This window comes from Loxodonta africana, chromosome 1 (genome assembly GCF_030014295.1).
Source record: "Loxodonta africana isolate mLoxAfr1 chromosome 1, mLoxAfr1.hap2, whole genome shotgun sequence".
NCBI lineage: Eukaryota > Metazoa > Chordata > Mammalia > Proboscidea > Elephantidae > Loxodonta > Loxodonta africana.
The window spans coordinates 228,286,893-228,305,773 of NC_087342.1; the positions used below are offsets into that span (position 1 = coordinate 228,286,893).

Genomic DNA, 18,881 nt, shown 5'->3' on the forward strand with positions numbered 1-18,881 from the left:
TAACTGTAATGTAAAACTCAGAACAATTAGCTTTTTTTTTTTAGGATTTATGCCGGCAGGTGGCTTTCTGGGCCTAGAGAATAAAGGAAAAGATGGGTTTCAGAGTCATCAGGGCAGAGGTGATGAGGAGCGAGGGAAGGATTGCCTTCTCCACATGGGGGATGGGGGGGACACTGAGAGACAGGCTTTGCTAAGAGGAGTCAGGGATCGTTGCATTCCACAAAGGTGAAGATGTTTTCCCTCTGCATCACACGCTTTTGCCTGATGAGAGGCTGTCTGACTGCCTCTCGTTGGCGGTCAGGGGCCACAAAGCTCCCGTTACTGGAGAAGGGGCAGGGGGAGCACAAGCTCAGGGCATCCACCTCACCTGCCCAGCCTTTCAGGTATGCCTCACTGAGCCAGAGGGGACAAGGAGAGCCCCCCAGGTACCTGCTGGGTCCAGTGTAAACACACTGAACGTTCTGGAACGGCAGTCATCTTGTGGAGAATCGGACCAAATCAGTGTCCCACTTGATCATTTGCATTAGAAAAAGTTCCACCTTTGCAGTGTTATCTGCAGTGGGTTTCACGGTATTTAGTGTAAAAGTCAATGAAAAGCGTCCATTTACTGGAACGGGGTATTTTGTGGTTACCTTTTCCCAGGTCGTTCTCCCATTCTCTTTATAAAGTGGTTGGCCGAGAGCTGACAGTGCACTGAAGCCAATCAGGTTACATCTGGTTGATGACTAGCCGTCACCAGGCAGAGAAGCGACGTGGGGTAGTTTGGAATTTGCAGGAAACTGACTTGTGTCTCGGTTTTGCTTGTAGCCGAGATGAACCATTTTCACAGTAACCGGATCTATGATTACAACACTGTCATCCGTCTGTACCTGGAGCAGCAGGTACAGTTCTACGAGACGGTAAGCCTGCAGTCCTTCCTCCACGCCTTCCACACCCACGCAGCAGAGCAGGATTTGTGGTTAGGTCCTCGACCACGGAAAGCTGATCTGCCTGTATGTTTTCATGCAGATAAGTCAAAAGACGTTAAGTATCGAGACAATTTTTAAGTCTCTTTTCATTAAATCTTTCTCCTTTTTGAAAGACAGCGGGTTTTTTAAAAAAAAAAAAAAGCTTTCTTTTGAAGAAGAAGGGTATTGGGTCCTAGTTGTGAGGCCCAAAGAAGTCCTCATTGTGCGGCTGCTGTCCCCCTTCACAGGCTCTGTTGTCTGCTGAATGAGCTGGGCTTGTCCTCTGCCACGGGGGCCTCGACCTCGGGGGCCAGCGCCTGGCACCGCTCAGGAGACCAAAGGCCTTCTTTGTGTGTGCGTGAGGGCTTCACAGCCTACCAAAAGGAATTTCAAAAGGAAAACAAAAGAGACCGTAAATATTTTCATTCAGAAAACAGTAATGAAAACTTAAAGTGCCACAGCTTTAGATAGCAAGTTGGTTGTTCTCAGTGTGTGTAGAGAACAAGGGTCCTACAGTATTTAAACGGGAACTCAGAAATCTGAAGAGAAGGCCTGTAACTTTCTAGTAGAGCATCTGCTGGCCGACTGGTTTCTGCCTCTGCCCTCCGCTGTGTCCGTGCTATTATGGCATGTGTGTACAGGGTGTGGTAGGTGAGCCACATTCACAGCCACGCGTGTGTCACCTTGGACTGGGCGCTGTGGCAAATGCCTGTCAGTGCCTGTCTCCAGCGGCAAATGCTTGAAAGCTTGCCGTGGATTGGAATCGTGTATTAGAAGCAGTTGGTTTGGGAGACTAGCTTACAGAAAGAATTCACGTAAGCGATATTCTCCCTTACAGTCTATGGCTCCTGTGCTCTTTGCCTGCACCTTTTATTTAGGGCCATTGTGTGTTTACCTTTCACCATGAATTAGAATGACAGATCTACTTGTTCTACATGAGAAAATAAAGAACGACTCTTGATATTTGGATAATGTTGATTTGTTAAATAATTTTCAAGCCCAATTAAGGTGTAGTTATTAATGGATTTTTATTTGAATCATTTGAATTTATAAAATTTATAAAACTGTTCACCCAGTGTCTTTGCATAGGCATAAGTGGCTGATATAACATTTTAGAGCCAAGGGTCACTTTCCTATAAAACTGAAAAGTATTAAAATTTGCATAATTGTTCATAGGGCAAACATTTATTGAATATCATATCGTTATGTGGTAAACACCACTGCAAATGTTTAGGACCAAGGATGAGTCAGACATGGTCTGTGCCTTCAGGGAGCTGTCTATCTGGGGGAGACTCGGGCACCCGGACATAGTTACAGGACAGCAGGGACACAGCAGGGACCAATGGGGACACAACGGCCTCCAGCCCAGTCCTAGGAATTGTAGGTCTCCAAGAAAGGAAGGGAGATTCAGGCATGCACGACGACCCCATCAGCCTGACTCATCTGAGGAAGAGTAATAGTCTGGCAGTTCTGCTCATGGCAGAGGCAGGAGAGAAGCCTGGATACAGAGGCCGGGACCACGTTTAGAAAACCTCACAGGCTGATCGGGTATGCAAAGGAGTGGGTACTTGGTTCTGCAAGCCATGGGCACCATCCCAGTCTGTGATTTAAAAAGGTCTCCAGCAGCGTGGAAGCATGAGACTGGTGCAGGGAGCAAACAGTCCAGGCTGTCCCCAAGGTCCAGGCCCCAGTGGGGTGGAACGGGACGGCCACCGAAGGTACCGTGCTTTCAGCATTTGAATCTGCTGATGTTTTGGTCACAGGAGTGGTATATAATAGAATGCTGCAAAGGTGTAGTGGGGTGGCATCTCAACATTGTTCTGCTTTTCCTCCAGATTGCAGAAAAGCTGAGGCAGGCCCTCGGCCGCTTTCCAGTTATGTAGAAGAGACGGAACAGGAAGAAAACGCCGAAGTGCTTCTTTCTGACTTGGGCAATGTAATTTAAAGTTTATTTTTTTCCCTATCACAAAAAAAAAAGAAAAGAAAGAAAACCAAAACAAATAGAGTGACAAACAAATTGTGTTTATTTTACTGAGCAGCCTAAACACCTCCCTTCTCTTCCACAGCCACTATTTAAACCAATGGAAATTGTGTCTATTTTTGAAAAGTACTTAAAATTAGTAGAATTTTGAACGGAAAATTTGGTATTTTACAGAGAACCCTAATTTATGATTTCTCTTGGGATCTTTCAGTTCTTACCCAATGTCAGATAATTACTAATTACTTTCTTAAAAATATGAAATATGCCAGAATAAAAAATATATATGTTTGTATATTTTTATAACTCTCAGTCCTTTGGGAATTCCTGTCTATTGAGGAAAATTGGCCCGCCTTTCACTTCTGTATTTATGATTAAAGAGCTGACCATTTCAGAGAGGCCTTGGGGCTACCGATGCCCCCGTCTTGCCCCTTATGCAGGACATACGATGCCGTCCTGTAAACTCTGGTCATCAGAGTGTCCTGGTTTCCTCTCTGCCTCCTCCCGTCCACCTTCCCCTCCTCAGGGTGATCCTGGCTGTGTTGTTCTCACTTTCAAGGAGCCCTGGTAGCACAATTGTTAAGCACTCAGCTGCTAACTGAAAGATTGGTGGTTTGAACCCACCAGGCACTCAGCAGGAGAAAGATGTGGCAGCCTGCTTCCATAAAGATTACAGCCTTGGAAACCGTATCGGGCAGTTCTACCCTGTCTTATAGGGTCGCTATGAGTTGGAATCGACTTGACAGCAGTGGGTTTTTACAGGTTCTCCTGTGAAGACCAGTGCTTTCTCTCTGCACATCCTGCCTCATCATGTGAGGGCAGGTTCGCACCAGAAAGAATAATTCAGAAAAGCTGAGGGTCAGTCAGCCCTAAGCAGAAATGCCACTGATAGCATGATTTGCCCCTTGGTTTGGATTGTGGACAAGCAGGCAAACTGGTATTTTCTGGAAAGGTGAAAACCTGTCCCCTCCCCACCAGGAGGAAAAGTATGGGGACTGGTGGGGTGGCAACCTGAATAATGTGCACTGATCACCTGGGCTTTTGAGGTTAGGGAAAAGTATGGCATGATGATTCTTCTGACTCCGATCCTACAGTTCAGAGAGAGCTTTCCTGATGATTAGCACTTCAGTGAATCCACAAAGCAAGCCAACTCTTGACCACGTGTCAGCTTTCAGTCGGAACATTCACGTGTTCGCACACCTTCTGTCCTTGCAGATGGACATTGCCATTGTCCACAGTTGCCTTACTCCATAACCTCACTGCTTTCATTCATCCAAACTAATAGTTATTTTTTATAAAATGGAATGTCCGGGTCAACACAAATAAGGTAAAACCACGACAGAAGTAGATGAGGAATTCAAATGAACGTGAATGTGAGAACATCTTGTTCTTTAATATGGTGGGTTTTTGTTAATGTTTTCTAAGTAATTTTCCCTGCTTGATTTTTCTTTTATGAAAACCCACAGAACAGTGTTTATAATACAACCGTTTAATACATGTACAAATTGTAAAGAATATGTATAAATGTTTTACACAAATGTACGAGCATGTAAAAGCCAACATAGAAATAAATTGTTTAAAAAAAACTGTACAGTAAATCCTGAAAGCACTTTTTCAAAACACTTTTTGGTGTTTTTGTGTGATTTTTTTTTTTTTTATTGTTAATTGCTTCTGATTGTTAGCTGATAAAAATAGCCCAGGTAATAAATTTTTCCCTAAAACTTATTTCTCCTGACATGAACTAATAATACTGATTTCTGAAGCCAGTGGTATCAATCCTGGAGGCACATCACACTTACCTGGGAAGCTGCAAGAAGTACCGATGGCCAGTGTCCACCTGCAGATAGACTGATTGACATGCCAGGAGGAAGGGGCCAGGAAGATGGAACAGGAGCCTGAGAAAGGAGACGACATGGAATACTCAGAACAATGGTACCTGACTGTGAGCCAAGGAAAGTGAAGGGAATTTGAAAGTAAATAAAAGATGACCCCTTGGATGTTGATACTTGGGAGATTCTACTTCAGGTGGCAACATTGTAATGACATAGTATGTGTTTCCTTCTCTATGGGTTCAAACACACCAATTGGTTCTTATATGGTCATATGTTAATGTTTTGATTTTTAATTATATGAACTTTTGGCATCACAGAAGAGGTATAATTATAGAATAAGATGTAACTTTTACTAATCTTGTAAAAATAACATGTAGAGAGCAGAGGTAAAAATAATACATATATGGAGAGGATCGGTAGAAAGCTCATGGAAAAAAGGTAAGTCCACTAGTTTGCATTGTCAATAGAATCAGCAGATGGTGTGTAAAACCCAAAATATTAAAGTATACCATTTAAAGGAGTAAAAGCAATTGCTAAAGTAACTATTTAACTAAAAAATGGGAAGGCAAAGAGACAGAGATAGGAGGGATAGATCATATTTTATACCTCTCATTTCATACTGTCTGAAATTGAAACCCACCACTCATCTGTCAGTATGTTCTACTGTAGTGTTGCTGTGATGTTAGAATTTTTGCCACCAATATTTAAATACCAGCAGGGTTACCCGTTGAGGACAGGTTTAAGCAGAGTTTCCAGACTAAGACAGACTAGGAAGAGCACTTATAGTGATCTGCTTCTAAAAAAATTGGCCAATGAAAACCGTATGAATAGCAGCAGAACACTGTCTGATACAGTGCCGGAACATGAGCCCCTCAGGTTGGAAGGCACTCAGAATATGACTGGGGAAGAGCTGCCTCCTCAAAATAGTCAACCTTAATGACATGGATGGAGTGAAGCTTTTGGGACTTTGATTTACTGATGTGGCATGACTCAAAATGAGAAGAAACAGCTGCAAACATTCATTAATATTCAGAATGTGGAATGTACAAAGTATGAATCTAGAAAAATTAGAAGTTGTAAAAAATGAAATAGAACATTTAAAGGTAGATATCCTTGACATTAGTGAGCTGAAATGGACTGGTATTGGCCTTTTTGAATCAAACAGCCATATGGTCGACTATGCTGGGAATGACAAGTTGAAGAGGAATGGTATCACATTCATTATCAAAAAGAACATTTCAAGATCTGTCTGAAGTACCGTGTTGTCAGGGATAGGATAATATTCATACACCTACAAGGAAGACTGGTTTAATATAATTATTATTCGAATTTACACACCAATCGCTAATCCCAGAGATGAAGGAATTGAAGATTTTTACCAACTTCTGCAGTCTGAAATTGATGAAACGTGCAGTCAAAATGCATTGATAATTAGCAATTGAAATATGAAAGTTGGAAACAAGAATGATCTGAAGTCGAAGAATATGGCCTTGGTGATAGAAACAATGCTGGAGATCACATAATAGAATTTTGCAAGACCGTCAACATATGCATTGCAAATACCTTTTTCCAACAACATACACAGCAGCTCTACACATGGATCTTGCCAGATGGGATACACAGGAATCAAATCAACTACATCTGTGGGAAGAGATAATGGAGAAGCCCAGTATCAGTCAGAACAAGCCCAGTGACCAACTGGGAAACAGATCATCAATTCCTCATTTGCAAGTTCAAGTTGAAGGTGAAGATAATTAAAACAAGTCCATAAGAGCCAAAGTACGACCTTGAGTATGTCCCACCTGAATTTAGAGACAATCTCAAGTATAGATTTGACGAACAGTAAGGACCGAACACCAGACTAATGACATAAGGACATCATACATGAAGAAAGCAAAAGGTTATTTAAAAGGCAGGAAAGAAAGAAAAGACCAAAATGGATGTCAGAAGACTCTGAAAGTTGCCCTTTAATGTCAAGTAGCTAAAGCAAATGGAAGAAATGATGAAGTAAAAGAGCTGAACAGATGATTTCAAAGGGCAGCTCGAGAAGACAAAGTTAAGTATTATAATGACATGTGCAAAGACCTGGAGTTAGAAAACCAAAAAGGAGGAACACACGCAGCATTTCTCAAGCTGACAGAACTGAAGAAAAAGTTCAAGCCTTGATCTGCAATTTTGAAGGATTCTGTGGGCAAAATATTGAATGATGAAGGAAGCATCAAAAGAAGGTGAAAGGAATAGACAGAGTTACTACACCAAAATAGAAATGGTCAATATTCAGCCATTTCAGGAGGTAGCATGTGATCAAGAACCAATAGTACTGAAGGAAAAAGTCCAAGCTGAACTGAAGGCATTGCCAAAAAACAAGGCTTCAGGAATTGACAGAATACCAACTGAGATGTTTCAACAAACAAGTGCAATGCTGGAAGTGCTCAGTCATGTATGCCAAGAAATTTGGAAGACAGCTACCTGGCCAACTGACTACTGACTGGAAGAGATCCATATTTGTGCCCATTCCAAAGGAAGGTGATCCAACAATGCAAAAATTATCAAACAATATCATTAATATCACACGCAAGTAAAATTTTGCTGAAGATCTTTCAAAAACTATTGCAACACTACATCAACAGGGAAGCCAAAAATTCAAGCTGGATTCAGAAGAGGACATGGAACCAGGGATATCATAGCTGAAGCCTGGCTGAAAGCAGAGAATACCAGAAGGATGTTTACCTTTGTTTTATGGACTGTGCAAAAGCTGTGTGGATCATAATAATTTATGGATAACATTGTGAAGAATGGGAATTCCAGAACACTTAATTGTGCTCATAGGGATCCTGTATACAGACCCAGAGGCAGTCATTCAAGCAGAACAAGGGGATAGATACTTCATGGTTTAAAGTCAGGAAAGGTGTGCATCAGGGTGGTATCCTTTCACCATACTTATTCAATCTGTATGCTGAGCAAATAGTCTGAGAAGCTGGACTGTATGAAGAAGAATGCAGCGTCACGATTGGAGGAAGACTTGTTAACAACCTGAGCTACGCAGGTGACGCAACCTTATTTGCTGAAAGTGAACGGGGCTTGAAGCATTTACTGATAAAGATCAAAGACACAGCCTTCAGTATGGATTACACCTCACCATAAAGAAAACAAAAATGCTCACAACTGGTCCAATAAGCAACATCATGACAAATAGAGAAAAGATTGAGGTTGTGAAGGATTTCATTTTACTCAGACTACAATCAACGACCATGGAAGGAGCAGTCAAGAAACCAAACGACACATTTCATTGGACGCATCTGCTGCAAAAGACCTCTTTAAAGTGTTAAAAAGCAAGCCTTTTGCTTTCGAGTCCATTCTAACTCATAGCGACCCAATAGAACAGTAGAGCTGTCCCATAGGGTTTCCAAGGAGCAGCTGGTGGATTCAAACTGCTGACTTTTTGGTTAGCAGCCATAGCCCTTAACCACTACACCAACAAAAAGCAAAAATGTCACTTTAAGGACTAAGGTGTGCCTGACCCAAGCCGTGGTATTTTCAGTCATCTCAAATGTATCCAAAAGCTGAACAATGAATAAGGAAGACCGAAGAATTGACGCCTTTGAGTTAGAGCGTTGGTGAAGAATATACTGTGGGCTGCCATAAGAATGAATAAGTCTATCTTGGAAGAAGTATAGCCAGAATCCTTCTTAGAAGCCAGGATGGGGAGACTTCGCCTCACATACTTTGGACATGTTATCAGTAGGGACCAGTCCCTGGAGAAGGACATCATGCTTGGTAAAGTGGAGGGTCAGCGAAAAAGAGGAAGACCTTCGATGAGATAGATTGACAAAGCCGCTGCAACAATGGGCTCAAACATAGCAATGATTGTGAGGATGGTGCAGGACCAAGCAGTGTTTCGTTCTGTTGTATAGTGTTCTGTGAGTCAGACTAGACAGCACCTGACGACAACAACAACAAAATTAAAACACCATGAAATGTAGGAAGAAGTATTTTAAAGTCATAATGGAACTGGTAGTGGTCCCTGTGACACAGGAATTATCACCATTTTGAGGACCATCCTTCCAGTGAACAAACACTCCATGATGTAAAGAGATCTGAACTGTGAATTAGGAGCCATGGGCTGTAGTCCCAGCTGACACCAACATGTCACCTTGAATAGGTCTGCTAAGCTCGCCAGCCTTCAGTTCCCTCACTTGTAGGGAAAGAGGATGAGAATGGACCTTTTCTATAACCCTTCCGAGCTCTGAGGTCCTCCCTGTGTTCCACAGAGAAGAGCAGGGCTGGGCTCAGGCTTGAGTCAGGTGGCAGCACCTTTCAGGTTCAGCCAGACCTGGGGCCATGTCCCAAGTGACCCCTTATTTCACCATCAGTTAAAAGGCAGAGTAAAGTGAGTTCCAGAATTGCTGCTTTCATTGATCTCAACCCTGCCAATTCAAGAGTAGGAGCTGGCCACTGGGTTTCCCCTGCTGCTCCAAGCACCTAGCAGAGAAGATAAAAGCTCTAGAAGAGCAGATGTGATGGGGAGCATGCAGCGAAACCCTCGTATTTCCCATGTAGCACTTCTTTCTCTTAACATTGTCAGCACTAATTGACTCCCACAGCAATTAGTGAGGTGAGGCGAGGCTGCCAACCCTCCTTCCATGAAAATCATTGTCACTGTTTTTATAAATGTCAGAATGAAGGTCCAGGAGGGGCAGCTCCTCACCTCCGAGCCTCACAGCACCTGAGACAAACCAGGCTTCTGGAAAGACTTCCCAATTGTCTTTCCCTTGACAAACACTGATCCTTCACTAACCGATGAGCCTATTAATCAGAGTAACTTAGTAATGAAGATCAAAGACCACAGCCTTCAGTATGGATTGCACCTCAGCATAAAGGAAACAAAAATCCTCACAACTGGAACAATGAGCAACATCATGATAAACGGAGAAAAGACTGAAGTTGTCAAGGGTTTCATTTTACTTGGATCCACAATCAACAGCCATGGAAGCAGCAGTCAAGAAATCAAAAGACACATTGCATTGGGCAAATCTGCTGCAAAGGACCTCTTCGAAGTGTTGAAGAGCAAAGATGTCACCTTGAAGACTAAGGTGCGCCTGACCCAAGCCATGGTATTTTCAATCGTATCATATGCATGTGAAAGCTGGACAATGAATAAGGAAGACTGAAGAAGAATTGAGGCCTTTGAATTGTGGTGTTGGGGAAGAATTTTGGACTGCCAAAAGAACCAACAAATCTGTCTTAGAAGAAGTATAACCACAATGCTCCTTAGAAGCAAGGATGGTGAGACTGCGTCTTACATACTTTGGACATGTTGTCAGGAGGGATCAGTCCCTGGAGAAGGACATCGTGCTTGGCAGAGTACAGGGTCAGCGGAAAAGAGGAAGACTCTCAACGAGGTGGGTTGACACAGTGGCTGCAACAGTGAGCTCAAGCATAACGATTGTAAGGACGGCGCAGGACCAGGCAGTGTTTCATTCTGTTGTGCTTAGAGTCGCTATGAGTCGGAACTGAGTCAACAGCACCTAACAACAACAACATTAATCAGAGAATTGGGAAGTCTTGACTTCCTTAAAGTAGACATTACTTAGGCTACAGGAAAGGAAAACAATCCAGGATTTTAGAAAGATATGCTTAGCTCTCCGGCTTGCAAGTTTCTATGGTCTTCCCAGATACGTTCTCAACCATACAGAGGGTCAGAGAAGTCCAGCTCAGCTATTTGAGCTTATTACTTTGCACCAAAATCCAATATCATGCGATGGACTGTGGCTGGAAGGTTAACCTGAAGCAAGTGTTAGATGCGAAGAGTGAGGACCGTGGTCTGTTGAAGCGAGTCCTCTTGTCAGAGGGGAGGCAGGGCCTTCTGGGCAGAATTACCGCAGGGCTCCTCCTACCCCCACTTTTCTGGAGGAAGCCTCAGGCTCACCCAGTCCTTATTTGCCTAATGTAGGTTATATTTAAAATTGAATCCGTTCTCATCAGTACCTAGTATATTTTTGCCAGTTAGGTATGAACTTGGTTACCTATTTTGTTTCTTAGCCATCCTAGCCACCGTATAAATGATTCTTCAGTGAAGGGGTTAAAAAGAAGTTAATAATTTATTAGGGAGGGTTAGGAATGGGGGTGCACCTACAATCACACATAGTTGGCTCTGTCGAGATCATCTCATTCACTGCCCCTTCCATTATCCAGATAAGGAAACAATTCCAGGCTAAATTCAGTTAATCCCTTCATTTAATAGATGTTAAAGGATTCCAGACAGTGCTCAAAGCCAAATAAAGAAAAAAAATCTGCAATAAAATGATTTCATGGGTCAGTTGGATGGTGATTTTTGTGTTCTAATTTTACTTGTTATATGCCCTACATAATTTAAAGGACAAATGCATTAAAATAATGATGAATTTATGACCTTGGGCACAGAGTGTATAGAAATGTCATTTTTGATGACAACCTAAAGGAAAGGAAGAGCAGTATAGGAACAGCTTTTGTGTGTTACTGAAGTTAACTTGGTGTCAATTTAGGATGTTAAGTATAATCCCCATAGTAACCACAAAAAGTAATCTAAAAAATACACACCAGAGAGGAAAGGAATCAAAATGGTTCACGACAAAATTATCAAACACAAAAGTAGGCAGCGTTGAAGGAAGTGAAGGACAAAAAATATAGAAGACACAGAAACCAGCAAAATGGCAGAAGTAAATTCTTACCAATAATTAAAAAGTATAAATGGATTGAACTCTCCAATCAAAAGGCAGAGATTGGCAGAATGGATAAGAAAACATGATCCAACTATATGCTCTCTACAAGACACGCACCTTAGATCCAGAGACATTGGTAGGTTGAAGATGAAAAACGGGGGAAAAAAATACTCCATGTGAATAGTAGCCAAAAGAGAAGGAGTAGTTACTTTAATACATCAGACTAAATAGACTTTGGGGGCCTGTCGGCACAGTGGTTAAGCATTTGGCTGCTAACCAAAAAGTCAGCAGTTCAAATCCATCAACTGCTCTTAAGTGATCTGTTACAACAGACAAAAGAAGGACATTGCATAATGATAAAAGGGCCAATTCATCAAGAAGATAAAACAATTATATATGCATCCAAAACAGAAAAATAGATGAAACATTGATAGAATTGAAGGGAAAAATAATTCTACAATACTAGTTGGAAACTTCAACATAAAAAATACTTTGAATAATGGATAGAACATCTAGACAGAAGATCAAGAAGGAAATAGAGGACTTGAACAACACTGTAAGCCAACCAGATCTAACAGGTAGGTGCTCCACCCAGGCACAGCCAGTGCACATGAGTCACTCACCAGGATAGACTATATTTCAGATCACAGAAGAGTCTCAAGTTTAAAAAGATTGAAACTAGAAATCGATAACAGAAGGAAAATTTCACAAATATGTGGAAATTAATGCTATCAACCAATGGGTCAAGAGAGAAATCAGTAAATACTTAACAGTTGAATGAAAATGAAAGCACAGCATACAAAAACTTACGGGATGCAGCAAGGGCCGGTGCTCAGAGGGAAATAGAGCCGTAAATGCCTACATTGAAAAAGAAGATCTCAAATCCATAACCTAACTTCGCACCTTGAGAAACTGGAAAAAGAAGAGCAAGCTAAGCCTAAAGCTACCAGAAAGAAGGAAATAATAAAGATTAGAACAGAGAAAAATGAAATAGACGATAAAAAAAAATAGAATCAACAAATTCAAAAGTTGCTTTTTAACTGGTGAGGAGTGAGCTTCTTGGCTCAAGTAGACATAAGAGACAATGTAGGCAGCTCCTATCTGGAGACGGGATGAGAAAGCAGAGGGGGACAGAAGCTGGTCGAATGGACATGAGGAACACAGGGTGGAGAGGAGGAGCGTGCCGTCTCATTAGGGGGAGAGCAGCTAGGAGTACCTGGCACGATGTGTATAACTTTTTGTATGAGAGATTGACTTGATTTGTCTACTTTCACTGAAAGCACAATAAATAAGTTGCTCTTTGAGAGGATCAGTTAAAACCACAAACTTTTAGCTAGATTAATAAGGAAAAAAAAAAGACTCCGCTAAAATCAGAAATGAGGTGGGGATATTGCTACTATCACCCCAAACAGGAGTTCAGTACCCCTTCAGGAATAACTCCAATTCCCGCATCCTCCCAGCCCCAGGTAACTAATAAACTTTTGTTTCTATACATTTGACTATTCTAGATATTTCATGTAAGTGGGATCATACAATGTTTGTCCTTTTGTGTCTGACTTATTTTCCTCGGCATGAGGTTCATCCTTGTCGTAGCATGTATCGGGACTTCACTTCTCCGTACGGCTGGATAATATTCCCTTGTATGGGTAGTCCCCATTTTAGTCATTCATCTGTTAATGCACGTTTAGTTTGTTTCTACCTTTTGGCTCTTGTGACTAGTGCACAGTGAACATTGGTGTATAAGTATCTGAGTCCCTACATTTAAGCCTTAAGCGTGGCAATAACTATGAGGATGACGCAGGATCAGGCTGTGTTTTGTTCTCTCGTACATAGGGTCGCTGTGAGTAGGACTTGACGACACCTAACAACAACAACCTCACAACACTCGTCGTTTTGTTTTTCCTATATTAGCCATCCTAGTGAGTGTGAGGTGGTATCTCATTGTAGGTCTGAATTTCATTTCCCTAATAGACCAGTGGTGTTGAGTGTCTTTTCATGTGCTTATTGGCTATTTGTACATCTTCTTTGGAGAAATGATTATTCAACTCTTTTGCCCATTTTTAAATTGAGTTGTTTGTCTTTTTGTTGACATGCCTGGTACTTTTTGATTGAATGCTAGACATTGTAAATTTTACATTGTTGGCTGCTGGGTTTTGTTTTATAGCTTTAAATAGCATTGGACTTTTTTCTAGCATGCACTTCAGTAACTTGAGATCAGTTTGGTCCCTTCAAGATTTGCTTTTAAGCTTTATAGTGTGAGACCAGAGCAACCTTTAGTCTAGGCCTAATGTAGCCCTACTGCCAAGGTCATGTCCTTCTGAGGATCCTACCAGATGCCCCATATTATGAAGTCTTTACACTCTGGCTTGTGTGAGTTATGCAAATTGTTTGTCCTATTGATTTCTGCTGCTCGTATCAGTGCCCTCTCAGAGTTTCCTCAGCATCTCTAAGGGACTCTTATACAGATCTCCAGAGTTCTTGCTTGCCCTCCATGTAGCTCCTTTCTCTCCTGCAATCTGGCTTTCAGACTTTACTCACGTTGGCCTCTCTAAACTCTAACCTCTGTCTTCTCAGCACGGCCACCACTGATCTCCATCTGGGTTCCCCCTCCCTGTACCAGGCCTGGAAACAGCATTTAGGCAGTAATTTGGGGCCATCCTGGGGCTCACCTTGTTTGTTCCCTCTCTCTAGTGATCAAAGCCTGCACTGGCCATTGTCTAATGTTTGAAGCCATTTTTCATATATACTATCTTGTTTTCTGTTTATTTAAGGAGAGGTGGAAGGTAAACTGGCCTCTGTTACTGCATCCAGAAGTCCCATCATTTATTTCTAAAATCTAAAGTGGGGAAAGTTTTCCCATTTTAGGGAACGTCTTGGCACACACATTCCTCAAGATTTATTTTTATTTTCAAGCATGTTTCAGTGGTCCCTAGAATGACAGCACTACGTTTATCACCATTCGCTTCATGTCTTCCTCTGGAGCCACTGAAGGATCACACTGCCCATCTCCACACACTGCCCATCTCCATACAAGTAGACATTGCTCTGTGACTTGCCTTGGCCAAAGGAATGTAACTGGAAGTAATGTGTAGACTTCCAGGTGAACACGTGATATTGTCAGCACTCATCTCTACAGCTCTTCCTTCCCATGGTAATAACGGGAGTGAGTGTTGCTCTCAAGGGGCCAAAAACTTGAAGCAGCCTGGATAGCTGGGCCGATGCATAGAGGTGAGGTGGTCTGGACAGCTGCTTGGGCCTGTGGTAGAATTTGCATAAGCAAGAAATATATTACGGCTATGCTGAGCCACTGAGATTTTGGGGTTGTTAGTTATGCAGCGTAAGCCAGCCTATCCTGACTGGTATAGTCCTCTTTCTTTTTTAGAGCCAGAGTATGAGTTCACTTTGACTCCAGACATATCTAAAAATGTGCTGGCTTAATGAAGTGGCAGTATTTGGGAGTGTTCCATATGGAATACTATGAATCCACCCTAAAATGAAGGGCAAGGGGAAGCAAAACAAATTTTTACAAGAACCAACAAATAGAAATGTCTGTGAAAATTGGGGATTGAACTCTTTGTTGGTGTGTTTAAATCACTTCCAGAGAGATCAATCCATCGTCATTCAGAAGTGATTATTCTTCCTTTGGCACCCGTCTAAACAGAAAATGGACAATGAGCTAGTATGAATGGTGGCTATGCAGATCTACACCACGACAAGAATCAGCCCCTGGTGAATTAGAATTTTTCTCTGAGGAGGCTTAGTTCCTGATCTTGTTTTCCATTAACTTTGTATTTCCTGTGGCCATCGTACATTTCTTTGCAGTTAAGATTGATTTCCCCACCACCTTTAGAAGTACTTTTGACAGCATCTTCTAACTTCCTTCTAAAATAAGAATTCTTAACTTGTGATCCATGTAGTACTTGGGAGTGTGTTCCAATGAACCACATGAGATTGTGGGGAAATTGTTAATGAGCATGTATGCATTTTTTTCTGGAGAAAGGAGTTCGCACTTTTCATCAGATACTTAAAGGTATTTCGTCGTTGTTGTTGTTAGCTGCCAACTCGTGAGATCATGTATAGCAGACTGAAGCGTTGCCTGCTCTCGTACCATCTTCATGATCTTTGGTACGTTTGAGTCTATACTGTTTTGGCTATTGTGTCGACCCACTTCACTGAGGCTTTCTCTCGTTTTTTGGTGGCTCTCTAACCAAACATGGTGTCCTTTTCTAGAGTCCTGATGATGTGTCCAAAATAAGTGAGTCAAAGTCTCACCATCCTTGCTTCTAAGGAACGTTCTGGTTGTATTTCTTCTAAGACTGATTCGTTTGCTCTTTGGACAGTCCACTGTATATTTCATATTCTTTGCCAACACCACAGTCTGAATGTATCAATTCTTCTGTCTTCCTTTTTCATTATCCAGCTTTCACGTGCATATGAGGTGATTGAAAGACCATGGCTTGGGTTAGATGCACCTTGGTCATCAGGTAACTCAAAAAAGGTAAAAAGCTACTGCTCCAAAGACAAAGTCAATTTCCACACCTGACTAGACTTTCGTCTCACACTTCTACAGCTACATCCTGTTCTTTTTCTTGTAATTCCTTCTCCTTCTCTTTCCTTTCTCTTAATATGTGAACTGATGGAGTGTCCTGAGGAGGGAGCAGTCAGTAATTTAATAATTGGGTGGGTGTAGGTATATTATGTGTTTGTTTTTGCACTGCAAGTCACTTTTCCACTTAGTCCTCAACGTTTTAGGCTGGTGACCTGTCCCTGTCTGACCAAGGTAGTGTTTGAATCCGTGCCACCATTGCGTAGAGCGCCCAGGGGCTCTTCTGCTGAGAATACCTCTGGCAGGTGGTAGCAGATCAAAGACCTCCTGGCACCCTTTGGCCAAAGGAGGGGAGAAGTAGAAAGTAGCCAAGGCTTGAGGAGAAAGAAGGAAAAGTCCTTCTTCTGAAGACACGTGTTTCATTTCAAAGCTGACTGGCCTGTTTTGCTTGGTGTGGAGTTTTAGATTATTGAATGAAGGCTTTTGGAGAAAAGTGGAAAAGTTGTGGCAGAAAGAATGAAAAGAAAGGGTAGAGGATTTATATATACACACACACACACACACACAAGGAACCGTGGTGGCACAGTGGTTAAGAGCTCAGCTTCTAACCAAGAGGTTGCCAGCTCAAATCCACCAGCACCTATGGGACAGTTCTACTCTGTCCTGTAGGGTCGCCATGAGTTAGAATCAACTCGACAGCAACAGGTGTTCACATACATACATATACACACACACACATATATATGTTTGGTTTTTGCTGTCAAGTTAGATTCCGACTCATGACAACCCCATGTATTTCACAGTAGAACTGCTCCGTAGGGTTTTCAAGGTTGTAGCCTTTCAGAAGCAGAGCACAGGCCTTTCTTCTGAGGTGCCAGTAAATGGGTTCGACTCACCTGCCTTTCAGTTAGCAGCCGGGCGCTTAACCATTTGCACCACCCGGATGTCTACATCTATCCTCACTACCTCCAGAAGGATCTTGGCACTGGGAGGCAGAGAAAGCATATTTATTTAATTCTGAGCAATCCCTTCCGGATGTAAAGAGAGTGAAAAAAAGCTGGCAGTCTAGTCAATATTACTGTCTAAATAAGCATGTGTGGGCCCACAGTGGTCTGCTGGACATCATTTAGGCAGGAAGCAAGTCGAGCTTTGAAACAGCTGCTGTTACTGAAAACACCCGCTGGCCGAGGACGCCTTAGATGGAGCCAGACACGGCGTCTTCCTGCTCGCACATCACGGGCTGTTAATCTGTAAATATGCTTTAAAACCAAACTATGGGGCATTTTCGTAGTATCAAAGCCATGTCCTCACTGAGAACTGAACCGAACACCTCTTTTAACGTGGGGTTTGTAGGGAGAAAAAAAAAAAAATTTTTTTTTTATGTAAGTAGGAACTCAAAAGGACACGAGCCAACTGACTTTGAATAACATTTGCCTTTTTGCTTTTATTGTGCTCACTGAACTGTGGCAGATCCTCTTTTAGTTATCATGCCTGTTATCTCTTACATGGATTCATGTTCAATTTTGTGGTTCTAACAGTCACATAACTTGATTTGCAAAATGCTGTACAATTTTTTCAGTTGCAGTCAGCTTTTTATTCCACACTGCACTATGGAAATACATCTGTAGGTAAAGTGATAAGTTGGTCTCCTTTTCAGGAGCTACGTTGAAAATACCAATGACCTCGATGTTAGTCAGCCAATAAGGAAACCCACCTTAGCCTGCTGAACTCGCCAGAAACACAGTAGAAAAACAAGTTTTGGCAACGGTGTCACAAAACAATATATGTATTAATTGTTTAATGAAAAACTAGCTTGCTCTGTAAACTTTCATCGAAAGTACAATAAAAACAAGTTCTGTCAGATAAATATGAAATCAGAGAGGCAGTGTAGCCAAAAAGAAACAACTGTGCAAGAAGTCTGGGGACCTCCTAGCGTCTGATAGCAAGTCCTGTCAGCGTCAGTGTTCTCGTGAGCAACTCAGAAATCATTCCTGTCCTCTCTGCTTCTCCATCATTGTCCTGAGGAGGAAGTCAATGACACATGGGAAAACATGAAAATAAGAAGTATATATTAATAAGAATATAATGTATTTACCTTGTATAGGAAGTATACACTCAAAGAAGAATTTAGCTTGGACTTCTTTAAATAATAAATGAACCAACTGAAACTAAAAAGGGAAGTCTCCCAGAAAAACCTGGTGGATTAGACACACGCATTCACCTTCACTCTCTCCCAACACACCACTAAAATTAAGTATACAGAAGTTATAAACACACAGAGAAAAAGGTAAGTGGAGAAAACAACAGCAGATGAGAAAGATAAAATGTGTTAACTAGAAAGCTGATAGGATGAGTGGTAGCTGTGTTGACAGACCACATTCAACTCTGAGTTGTACTAATGCTATTCCTTCCTTCCTTTCCTGCCTCTTCCTTCCCTCCTTTTTCTTTCTTACTTTCTCCCTCCCTCCCTCTCTCCCTTCCTCCCTCCCTCTTCTCCCTTCTTTCTCCCTCCCCCCTTCCTCCCTCCCTCCCTCCCCTTCTCTCTTCTTCCCTCCCTCCCCCCTCCCTTCCTCTCCCTTCCTCCCTCCCTTCCCACTCTCCCTTCCTCCGTCTCTCCCTCCCCCTCCCCTCCTCGCTCTCTCCCTTCCTCCCTTCCTGTCTCCCTCCCTCCTGTTTCTTCCTCCCTCCCTCCCCCTCCTTTCCTCCCTCCCTCCCCCTTCCCTTCTTCCCTCTCTCCCTCCCTCCCTCTGCTATGTGTTGATTTCCTACTCAGGAAGATAAAAATGTGGTTCTCTTACACCATCTTCCCACTGCATACCTTGCATGTACACATGAACATGTTCCCACATTACTTCCCCATCCTCCCAGTATAGCTAC

At 42.3% G+C, this 18,881-nt stretch overlaps 1 protein-coding gene across 1 annotated transcript in view; it reads left to right on the plus strand.

The window, feature by feature from the left end:
- SNX9 (sorting nexin 9) overlaps positions 1–3,578 on the plus strand; it is a 116,153-nt gene extending 112,575 nt beyond the window's left edge. The window contains exons 17-18 of the mRNA XM_010598835.3: positions 808–899; positions 2,783–3,578. Of these exons, the coding sequence (XP_010597137.1) occupies positions 808–899; positions 2,783–2,830 (140 nt within the window). The 3' untranslated portion in view covers positions 2,831–3,578. The remainder of the gene's footprint in view (positions 1–807; positions 900–2,782) is intronic.
- The last annotated feature ends 15,303 nt before the right edge of the window (positions 3,579–18,881 follow it).